A 12,381-nucleotide genomic window follows, 5' to 3' on the forward strand; every position below is an offset into this window, starting at 1 on the left:
TCAAAAGATGTCACAGACAAAAGGATCAAAGAGGTGTTGAAGGTGGTGATATTTGTCTAAGAAAAGTGCTAATTAAGAATGGAAGACAGGACACTCAAAGTACAGCTCTAGTGGGGGTGGGGTGGAAAAGACTAACAAGGTTTTAGTTTTAGATTTAAAAATAATGGAAATAGGTGGGGAAAGAAGAATCTATATAAATTATTGAAAAAAAAGGGGGGGGAGAGAAACGGGGTGGGGATGGGGGGAGGGGGAGTTTAAGATCTAAAGTTGTTGAATTCAATATTCAGCCCGGAAGGCTGTAAAGTGCCTAGTCAGAAGATGAGGTGCTGTTCCTCCAGTTTGCGTTGGGCTTCACTGGAACAATGCAGCAAGCCAAGGACAGACATGTGGGCAAGAGAACAGGGTGGAGTGTTAAAATGGCAAGCGACAGGGAGGTTTGGGTCTTTCTTGCGGACAGACCGCAGGCGTTCTGCAAAACGGTCACCCAGTTTGCGTTTGGTCTCTCCAATGTAGAGGAGACCGCATTGGGAGCAACGAATGCAGTAGACTAAGTTAGGGGAAATGCAAGTGAAATGCTGCTTCACTTGAAAGGAGTGTTTGGGCCCTTGGACGGTGAGGAGAGAGGAACTGAAGGGGCAGGTGTTGCATCTTCTGCGTGGGCATGGGGAGGTGCCATAGGTGGGGGTAGTTAAATATGGAAGAATTGTGTCATTCAAGTTGATGGCTGGGACATTTAAAATGTAATTACCTCAGCTAAAAGACAATGGCTAAGATAAGACCTAGGCATGGGCTATAAGCAGTTTACTTATTTGGGAGCATGATTTGACAATTTTGAGGCATCTTGGCTATCCTGCTGAAGCTATTGAAAAGGCAGAAAGCTGCCTTGAGAAAGAGAACCATCCTGAAACATTATGAGAGGGACATCTTGCAGAAGCTGCTTCTCAACAGGGAGAGACAGAGGAAAGCATCTAGAAACAGCCAATGGTTCTGCTGTAAGTAACTGGGCAGTTTTGAAAATGCCGTGCCTGCACAGCCAGAGAAGCAAGGAACCTCTCTTTTCCTTGTATCCTGTTTCATCTCCTGAACTATTTGTGGAAAGCAACCTCTGGAACACCAACTGTGGAAGCCAACACAGCTGCTGAGACAATGCTGCAATTTCAAAGCTTCGCCTCAAACAATGCAACAGCTAGACTACAAAACAATAACAGGCCTGCATCAAACAATAGAGACTGAACTTGATTCAAGTTTTATAAGTATTGTTCTTATTTCCATCTGTAATTAATCTTTGTGCATGTGTGTGATTGCCATTGTTTTCTTTAGCCACCTCCAAAGCTAGAGTGTAGAAATAAACTAACCTCTCTTTTTTAAGCACAGAAGACTTTGCTGCTGGTTTATTTTAAATTGACTCACTGATCCCAAGGATAAGAAATAGATGTCCATTTACAAACATATTGAACATGATGAGTGTCACATCTCCAAAGGGTTACATGTCTGAAAGGCAAAAAGTCAGGATTGATTCCCAATGGTCTATTAAGGCACTGTCCAAATATCAGGATTTTATTTGTTTTATATTCATTCTCATCTTATGGGCATTGCTGTCATGGCCAGCATTTATTGCCCATTTCTAGTTACGCTTGTGTTAAGCTGGCTTCTTGGCTGAATATAAACAGATTGAAAGATAGTAAGAAGTATCATAGGGAATAAGTAATAAATACAAAATTGTATAACTTGTTACAATCCCTGTAGAGACCAATAGCTTTACAAAAATACATTTGATGTTCCATTTAATAGCTGAAAGGATGACACAACAAGATTTTATGTTTTAAGACTTTTACTGTAACAAACAGACTGAAGCACTATGACTAAACACTATTTCTGTAGGCAACTTATACTTTAAACTATTGAACAGAACTTTTCCCATTACTTTTAACAAAACTGAAAAACCGACTTCATAGGTATACTTTACACTGTCTTTTAAGTAGTCGTTCAATTTTCATGGACCCAGTTCAAAGTGATTCTTAACTGCCTGTGGTTTACTTCCATTTCTTTCCTTTCCCAGCCTGATAATATTTAAGTCCAGAACTGTCTTTCATAGTGAGTTTTTTTTTCTTGTGATTCTCCCTGTAGCACAAGCTAGGCAAATCTTCCAGAAATGTATCCTATTTACAATTGTCGACCACTCATTGAAATTCTTTAAATTCTCACAAATTTGGTCTTTACAATCTGAGTACAAGCTCCTATCCACATTGCTGTGTGATGAACTATAGAGACCTTAAGCCTCTAACTGTCTCTTTCTGTCCCCTGGATCCTGGCAGACTAACTATGCCTTTGAGTTTCAGGGATATCGTGGAAGCCCTTCCCTTTTCAAAACCCACCAACATGAATCATATGGGCCTTGTATCCAAGTAGAAATGCTGATTAGCTATCCTTGAGACCCCAACTCTCTTTTAATTTGGAAAGAAGTGAACAGTTTAAAGTATAACTGTTTACAACCTGACATTCTCAACACTTTTCTGGGACTTTGGAGACAAGCAATCTTACCACTGTAAACACAAATGCTATTGCCATTGTTTTCAAGAGTGAACATCTTGCACCTTCTTTCCAGTGGAACAATTGGGACCTCCCTTTAATCTTTAACAGCCACGTCACCCAGGTCACTTGTCAGGCAGACTTCAGAACAGGTCTCATGACCCCTTCATTTTATCCTAAACTAAAGGCACAGTCCCAAAACATGACAATCTTATAAACTTTATATTTGTAATACCTGCCTGCTAAGAGATGAAAACCACCATTATAGTGATGAGTTTTCAAAACCACTATCCAAATATAATATTTTGAAGATTTTAATAACTAATTTACTGCATACAGTACAAGTAATATTCTCCCATTGTCCTGTCACATTTTGCCATCAAACCGTCCTGCTTGACAGTATCACAAATTTTAACCTGTATCAACCAAATGCATGCACCTGTTAGGAGTTCAAGTCCACTTTTCGTTAGATTTTTTAAATTCTTCATCTTGTATAGATGAGAATTTGTTTCACTGCTCATGATGTTGCCTTCCATGATGCGTCAAAGTAAATCTCCTTTTGCCTGTTGTGCAAATTTCACAGTGTTTCCACATCCTAGGTTAAAAGATTTGCCAATCGAATCAGACTGTGAAACTATGTCAACATAGTTGGGTGAAGTTTTACGGCCCCTCCTGCCGGCGGGATTTTCCGGTCTTGCCAAAGCCAATGGCTTTTTGAATGGCTTGTCACATTTTCCAGCCCCAGTCCCACTGCAACGGGGCCATAAAATTCCGCCTAATGTTACTTGCAGACAATTCTTGTAGTTTTTGAATTCTATTAGGTAAATTGAGATGAAATCCACTGTCACAATTCCTTTCATCATCTGATTTCTGAATGCATCATGTATGTTTTTCTGTAGAACCAGACATTACATTGTCAACAGGATGTTGACTTTTAAACACAGTCTTTAAACCACCAGGTCCAAATTCTGACTCTGGATCTACGTTCTCTTTCATGGCTGGAGGTTTTTTATTTTCCAAGTTGGTAAAGTATGTCGCAGCCAGACAAATATGACAGACAAATAACTGAATGGTCCTCCTCCTGTTTAAATGCAGGAGCACTTTTATCTTTATGTTAATTTTCAAGATTTAAATGTTCAGTGTTCTTCTCCCGCAAAAGCAAATTTAACACTCCCTCCTTTTATGTTAGCAGTTCATTCTTCTGTCGAGTAAAATCCTCTTTACCCATTTTCATAATTTCGTGGAGTTACTATCGATACTTCAATAAAAAAAATCTGATATTCTTTTTTACTCAGCCCTTGAACTCTTTTACGTTTTTTCATTTTTTTTTGTCCTCCCACTCAGCATGAAATTTGTCCAATTCCTTCCAAGCAAGAGCTGCAGCTTCTTCTTTTATAAGTTTTAATTTCTATTCTAGAACTCAAATCTGTCCTCATAATTCCACAGTAACAATCCTTTGGGGGAGAAATTTGTTCATATAGTGCAGTTTCTAATTACAAGCTGCTTTGCCTGTCTCAAAATACATAGTGCATCCCTGCACTGAGCAATGAGTTTATTTTGGTTGAGGGACAAATATTGATTAGAAACATCAAGGAGAACTCCCCTGCTTCGGTAGAGAATGACAAGACGGTTAATCAGGAGAAAGAAATTAGAGTATGAGAGGAAGATAGCTAGAAATATAAAAATGGATAGCAAGAGCTTCTATTTAAACAGGAAAAGAGTAGGTAAAGTGAGTGTTGGTCCTCTTGAGAGTGATAACAGGGAATTAATAGTAGATAATAAGGAAATGGTGGATGAAATGAACAGCGATTTTGCTTTTGCCCTCACTATAGAGGATACAAAAAAAGTAATAGCTGTAAATCGGGAGCTGGAGAGGAGAGGGGAACTTGGTGAAATTACAATCACTAGGGAAGCAGTACTGAGCAAACTGATGGAGCTGCGGGCTGACGAATCTCCAGGTACAGATGGTCTTCATCTGAGGGTCTTAAAAGAAGTGGCTAATGAGGTGGTAAATGCATTGGTGTTAATTTTCCACAATTCACTAGATTCTGGAAAGGTTCCATCAACCTGGAAAGTAGAAAATATAACCCTTCTATTCAAGAAGGGTGGGAGACAGAAAACAGGGAACTACAGGCCAGTTAGCTTGACATCTGTTGTGGGGAATGCGTTGGAGTCAATCATTAAAGAGGTTATATCTGGGCACTTAGAAAATCTCAAGGTAATCAGGGAGAGACAGCTTGGTTTTATGAAAGGGATATCATGGTTAACAAATTTATTAGATTTCTTTGAAGGAGCAACATGTGCGGTGGATAAAGGGGAGCCCGTAGACATATTGTGATTGGATTTCCAGAAAGTATTTGATAAGGTGCCATATTAAAGGTTATTGCAGAAAATAAAAGCTCATAGTGTAAGGGCTAACATATTAGCCTGGATAAAAGATTGGTTGGATGGCAGCAAACAGAGTATGCATACATGGATCTTTGTCTGATTGGCAGGATGTGATGAGTGACTGCAGGGGTCTGTTCTGGAGCCTCAAATTTTTACAATTTACATCAGTGACTTAGATGAGGGGAGCGAAGACATTGTAGCTAAATTTGCAGGTGACACAAAGATAGGTAGGAAAGTATGTTGTGAAGAAAACATAAGGAGTTTCCAGACGGATATAGATAAGTTGAATGAGTGGGCAAAAAGCTGGCAGAAGGAATACAATGTTGGAAAATGTGAAATTGTTCACTTTGGCAGGAAGAATAAAGAATAAGAGTATTACTTAAACCAAGAACGATTGCAGAATTCCAAGGTGCAGTGGGATCTACATGTACTCGTGCATGAGTCACAAAAAGTTAGTATGCTTATACAGTATGTAATCAAGAAGGCTAATGGAATGCTATCCTTTATTATGAGAGGAATTGAATATAAAAGTGAAGATGTTATGCTTCAGTTATACAGGGCATTGGTGAGATCACATCTCGAATACTGTGTGCAGTTTTGGTCTCCTTATTTAAGGAAGAATGGAAATGCATGGAGGTGGTTCAGGGGAGGTTTACTAGATTGATGCCTGGAATGAGTGGATTGTCTTATGAGGATAGGTTGGACAGACTGGACCTGTTTCCGCCGGAGTTTAGAAGAGTGAGGGGGGTGACTTGATTGCAGTATATAAGATCCTGAATGATCTTGACAAGTTGGATGCCATTTCCTCTTGTGGGTGATCCAGAACTAGGGGGCACTGTTTTAAAATTAGGAGTCGCCTTTGTAGGACAGAGATGATGAGAATTTTTTTCTCAGAGTGTTGTGCATCTTTGAAACTCTCTGCCTCAGAAAGAGGTGGAGGTGGGGTCACTGAATATCTTTAAGGCAGAGATAGATAGTTTCTTGTTAGGCAAGGGAATCAAAGGTTTTTTTGGGGCAGATGGGAATGTGGAACTTGAAACACAAACAGGTCAGCCATGATCACATTGAATGGTGGAGCAGGCTCAAGGGGCCGAACAGCCTACTGCTGCTCCTCTTTCGTATGTTCATATGGTCAAAATAGCCCCGTGGCATCAGTTACATCCATCTGAGGGGTCTGATGGAGGCACGGTTTAATGTCCCATCAAGAAAAACGACACATCCAACACTTTGAAGGGCATTGGAATAGTTTGAGTCTGGAGGCAGAAGATGGGCCAGAACTGGGGCAGAGATGTGTGATCATATGGAGGTGGAAGCAAGTGATTGAATGGATGAAAGAGTTGGATGTCCAGCACAGGTACAAGTATGACACTGAGATTGCGAATAGTCTGGCTCAGCCTCAGACAGTGACCAGGGAGAGGAACGGAGGTGATAGCCAAGGAACTAAGCTTATGGTGGGGACCAAAGGCAATGATTTCGGTCTTGCCATTATTCAAACGAAGGAAATTTCTGCTCATCCAATACTTGATGTTGGACAAGCACCATGATGCTGCTGAGGGACAGTATGAATCTTCCGGACTCCAAGGTGAGACTGCTACCACTGAGCAATGGCTGACAGTTGTGAATAATTCTAATTACTGACACTGATACATATTGGTGTTCTTATTTATTGGGTGTACACCAATGAAGCAACAACACAAATCTCCTTCAAAATTAGCAATAAAAAATGTAAAAGCAAGTAAGATGGAGTCGCTTGGCCTTCTAGCGTCAGATTATTTAGACTCAGGAGTTGCAAGCAACCCATGGGCTATGATTTAAGTGCCCCTATCCTAGGGGGACAGATTCCATTTTCAGGGAATGCTGCAATGAGCGAGTGTGGCTACATAAACCCCCAAATTATAATGTAGTCTATAGACTATATAATATCAGTGTTTTCCCAGAAAAGCCACTGCCCACATATCTGTTTTACTGAGTTAACTTTAGGTGCTGAGAAAAAAAAAACCTCATATTTACGTAGCACCTTTCAAAACCTCTGGATCTCCCAAAGCATTTTGCAGCTTATTCAGTACCTTTGAAGTGTAGACACTATTATAATTTAGGGAACAAAGCAGCCTATTTGCACGCAACACAGTCCTACAAACAGCATTCAGAAATGTGCCCAGTTAACCCATTTCATTGATGCTGTTTGAAGGATAAATATTGGCCAGGACACCAGAGATGATGCTCCTGCTCTTCAGCTAAATAGGGATCATCAACATTTACCCTAAGAGGACAGATGGGGTCTTGGTTTCATAACTCATCAGTAAAATAACACCTCTGACAGTGTGGCATTCCTTCAGCACTCCACTGGGAATGTCTTATGTCTCTGACTGCAAGGGAAGAGAATGGGATGGTGTACAAATGCTGCACATTAATAGAGAGCTACTGACAAATGCCCAAGTAAATGAATCTCTACTCAATGGGCAGAATTTTCTGCCTGTCGAGTGGGCGGGTCCGACCTAATCTCTGGCGGATGGGGAGCCGATCCCCACCAGCGAAGCGGACCACACTGCCATTTTACGTGGGCGGGCCAATTAAGGCCCGCCCAGCGTGACGTCGGCAGGAAGCGCTATGCTCAGGGAGATCGCTTCCACTTTGAATAATATTAAAAATAGAAGAAAAAAAATTCCCTAACATGTCCCCCTCATGTGACAATGTCACATGAGAAGGGGCATGTTCATAATTTACAGATTAACTTTATTAAAATTTTTAACACCCTGCATGAAACATCATCCCGCCGGTGGATGAGGTTTTATGTTTTCTCTATTTGCCGCCGGGGCTCCTGGCCTGCCTGCCAACTTTAAGGTTGGACGGGCAGGTCCTTTAATTGTTTAAATGATCCTGTCAATGGCCTCAATTGGCCATTGACAGGTCGGCGGGTGCACAGCTGATTTTGCTGTGGGCCCACCTTCCTGAAAATTTAAATGAGGCAGGATGACATCGGAGGTTCCGCCCGATGTCATCCCGCGTCATTTTACACGTTGGCAAGCGGGCCCCTTCCCCTGCTCACCAACAGCAAAATTCTGCCCAATGTTATTGAAAACGGAGACAACAAAGAGAAAATGAAAGTGAATATAGGCTGTAATATAGAACACAAGCACAATTAACTTCTTCACTTCTATAAATAATATTCAGTTCATGGCACTTTCAACCTTTGAAGCTAATGTCTGAAACATATCTTATTTTTAAGCATTATGTTAATTGTCTTTTCACTCATTAACAATGGTATGATCTGGAATCATTATCTTAAATAGAAAATTAGAATTTGAGTATTGTTAAGGAATGACACAGAGGTCATTAAAGTGCTTTGGATAATTGTAATAAAAAGGCTCAGAGCTATTGGTAAAGGCTGCACTGTCTAGAAAGTGTAGGTTACATGTTGTTTACCTGTACTTTGCTCCTCTTAATCACATTGGAATGTACAGTGACACTAAATACTGTTATAAACATTGTTACGGCAATAGGAGACCTATCCCACATTTTTATCAGTTACTTTGAGCTTTTACAAAAGCGCAGCCATCTGGAAAGTTGAATTCATGACATGATATGTAAATACAAGAATAGAAAGTAGAAGGACATAAGGAGATGATCAATTAGAACTGAGATGAGGAGAAATTACTTCGCCCAAAGGGTTGTGAATCTTTGGAATTCTCTACCCTAAAAGATTGTGGATACTCCCATCGTTGAATATATTTAAGGCTGAGGTAGACAGATTGTTGGTCTCTCAGGGAGTTAAGGGATATTAGGAGTGGGCAGGAAAATGGAGTTGAAGCCTAAGATCAGCTAGGATCATAGTGAATGGTGGAGCAGGTTCGATGGGCCATATGGTGGACTCCTGCTCCTATTTCTTGGGTTCTTGTGACACCTTGAAGGAATGTTTCGCTGGAAAGTGTAGGCTTCCCCGCCCTGCCCTAATCTTCCCTCTTTGCCACTGTGAGAACCTCTTTAAATCCCCTTCCCCCCACTGCAGTACAAATCAAGGTTCCAGTGATTGCCCAACTTTCCAAGGTTGTGGGTTCAAGCCCCATTCCAGAAAACACGATCTAGATTGATTTCCAAATACATTGGTAGCAGGCGAGACCAATTCAGAGTTTAGAAACGGACCATCTATGATTCTAATGGTAACTTTAACTGAGTGATTTCCTCAGCGTAGGAGAGGTTTGTACCCACCTTGTCAATTCACCTTGTAGCTGCCCCAGATCAGGTGGAAAGAACTTCACTACAAATTGGAACAGAACGTTCTTCTCGCCTGTCAAAAGAAAATAAACTTCACCAGTTGGACATTAAAGATCGGGAAGCATCACAAATGAGGCAAAATCAATAAAAGATGGACTTGTTCCCATTAATTGGGGAGGAATATATGCAGAAATGCATGTTAGATGCAGAAAGAGGCCATTTGGCCCCCTACCAGTCAGAGCTAGTCTTTATCCCCAATGTGAACAAATAGTTTTATTTACCCAGCCTGTTCTCGTATCCATCAATGTTTTTTCTTTCATTCTTCTATCCAGACAAATCTTGAATTTAATCTTGTGGAGTGCCACAGGGATCAGTGCTGGGGCCACAACTATTTACAATCTATATTAATGACTTGAATGAAGGAACTAAGTGTATCGTAGTAAATTTGTTGATCTACGAAGGTGAGCGAAAGCAAATTGTGAGGAGGGCACAAAGGCTTGGATTTTTGAGTCATGAAGACTCCAGGGACCTTTCAAAATAGTCAGCAAGATCTGGATCCGGAAGTCTCTCTCCCATTTCTGACATATCCTATTTTTGCCAGGAAACTGGGAGGGGTGGAGGGGGGAATGCCCCGCTTCCATTTCCAACATGTCCTATTTTCACCAGGGTGCGGGAGAGTGACTTCCAAATGTGAGAATCCCAAATGCAGCAGGGCCATTTGAACTCAGTGCTGAGTTCAAACAGATCCCATTTTTGCTGCAGCAAAGGCCTTATCCCACTGTGTGGGAGATACAAATCTTTTGAAAAGTCATAAATGCTCTTGAAGGGCAGGTAAGGTCTGTAGAACTGTCAAGCTGTCAAGTTATTTAAATGGCCAGGCCTTCAGAAATTGTAAAAAGCTACCTGCCTGTGTCTGTGAGAGTTGAAAGAAGTTGGTTCTAGCAATTTCAATAGTTGTTTGATGACATGACCCTAAGTGCTGCCATTATAACATTATTTATGTTTGACTGCTTCCACAACCTGTTATTATCACAGAGGATGCCATGAGTTCACAGTTAATGTGGGGTTATGAATACAAGCATGTTTGTTTTGAAAAGGGGTTAAGTACTTAAAGGCAAGTTAAATGTTTTTGAATGGGCCTTCATGAATGGGAGTGATTTTTTAGCAGTGAACTCTGTAATAAATATTTTGAACTTTATTTTACCTTAGCACGGCAAAGTAATGGCAAAGGGCAGTGAGTGGGTGGGTCTTGAGTTGGCATGAGTTCGTATTAAGTTGGCATAGGGCTTTAAGGAGACATTGAGGATGGGTGGGTGGTTGGAATGTATGGGCTTGGGGAGTGGGTGGGAGGGTGAGGGAGTACAAGGGAAGACCAAATGTTTAAGTAAACAACTGGGGCAAAGTCCCAGTGAACAAAAGGGGGTCTTTTAAAGAGCCCGCCTCAGCACTCTGCAGCCCCTGAGACAGCCTTCGATCTGTGTCCAGGGTCAGTGAGCCTGACTCCATCCCCACCTGCCTACCCTTCCCCATTCCCCCCAGAATGAAGATCCTGCCATTCGGGACAATTTTTCCCAAGGTGGGTACAGTAAGTCAGGTGTCATGAAACAATGTTTTATGTCAAATAACGAGTTCTGAATCCAGTGGCTGGAAAACCCAAATTGAATGCTTGTTTTAAAAAAGAGACTAAAAATTACATTCCAGTGATTTAAGCTCACAGCTAAAGATGAAGCTGAAGTAGGCTCAAGAATAAAGGGGAATAACAAAGGAAATGCAGATCAATCCCCAATTTTTAAAAGAAGGGGTAAACTGGTAGGGGCACACCCAGTGTACTTTCAGGTGGCCAGTGGAAAGCCTGGCCACCTGAGAGAAAACTGTTGGCATGTCAAAAATTCAACAGGGGGCACTGCAGTCAAAACAGTGTCTGTGGTCATGAAGGTCATAAGCCTGTGTTCCAATGTGGCCAAGGGCCAGAATACCTACCAGCAGTTTGCGTGTAAGGGAAAAATGACCGCGGGTTTTTCTAAAAAGCCAGAAAAGGAGATTTGCATTCCCTGAGACTGATGGCCACCTGATAGAGATAATACCAATGTCAAGGGGCTCATGAGAGAATGTTTAGAGGTTCCTTTGATAAAAAATATACCTGGGAGAGTGAGCTAGTTACAGGGCTAGTAACAGTGAGGGTGATCTCAAGTTTCACCATTCAGCCTTTTATTTGGGAATGACTTAGTCAGATATAAGCTATTATCCCCAAAGTCCATGGAGACTTGGAAGACTGAGGGGAACAAGCCAAACTTTGCACAGGTTCAGAAGGCTGAGGGAGTTTCAAGAGTCCCACAGGAGGCGATAGAGCTGGTGAGGATTAAAGAGGCTAGAGGAAAGCCAATAGAGCTTAAAAAGGTCACATTATAGTCTGCTGAATTTAAAAGGGCCAGATTGGAGCCTGTAGGGTTTACAGAGGCCAGGGTAGAGCCTGTAGGATTTAAAAATAGGACCAGAGGAAAGCAACATTGCTGGAATGGAAGCAGCAGAGGTTAAAGGAAATGCAACCGAAGTACAGTTAGCAGAAATCTTCTTCCAAGATTTAAATAGGGACAAAGGAATTCCCAAACAGAAAGTGACAGAAATGTCTCACCTAGTTGAAGTGTCACAGAGGAGTGCAGTGGAAGCTGGACAGCCCCCTGATGTCTGCAGTATCCCAGAGGACATGGGACAGGTTGAAGGAAAACTCATTACCAAGGTAAAAGAAAAAAGGGAAGGGAACACACCTAAAACAAACACCACTTGCAGAAATAACAGGGGAAATATAAGTGAAATCAAAGTGTAATTACCCACTGGAGAATCAAATGGTCAAGACTAAGTTTCAAATCTCATCAAACCCAACAGTTCAGCTTCAGAAACCACTGGAGATGAGATGCAGGAGGTGATTGCATACACCTTTCAGGGGTTTAAAAACAGCTCACCACCCATTATCACCCCAGAAATAAGATTTGCCAATGTACCAGAAAATGAACCATAAAACCCATGAGTGATAGTAACAGCAGTTACATTGTTAAAGACTGTACACCAACTGCAACTATGCAGTAACAGAAATGAGCTTGTACAAGACTTTGATGTCAGCAACCTGCAAAATCTAATCCCTTCCAGGACCCCAGAGTTGAACTTGACCTCCCACTATATCCAAATCCCACCAAAGGCTGTCTGCCTGTTGGCATTAACATGCCTAGAGCACTACCACCAGATGTTATTGAACAC

The 12,381-nt window shown here is 41.4% G+C and overlaps 1 protein-coding gene across 1 annotated transcript in view; it reads right to left on the reverse strand.

Moving 5' to 3' along the window:
* The window catches only part of LOC144683194 (FERM domain-containing protein 7-like), a 62,414-nt gene that overhangs the window by 19,525 nt on the left and 30,508 nt on the right, over positions 1 to 12,381 (reverse strand). Inside the window, exon 4 of the mRNA XM_078546153.1 lies at positions 9,124 to 9,202. Coding sequence (XP_078402279.1) covers positions 9,124 to 9,202 — 79 coding nt within the window. The remainder of the gene's footprint in view (positions 1 to 9,123; positions 9,203 to 12,381) is intronic.

The sequence above is a fragment of the Cetorhinus maximus genome, chromosome 8 (genome assembly GCF_964194155.1).
Source record: "Cetorhinus maximus chromosome 8, sCetMax3.hap1.1, whole genome shotgun sequence".
Classification (NCBI taxonomy): domain Eukaryota; kingdom Metazoa; phylum Chordata; class Chondrichthyes; order Lamniformes; family Cetorhinidae; genus Cetorhinus; species Cetorhinus maximus.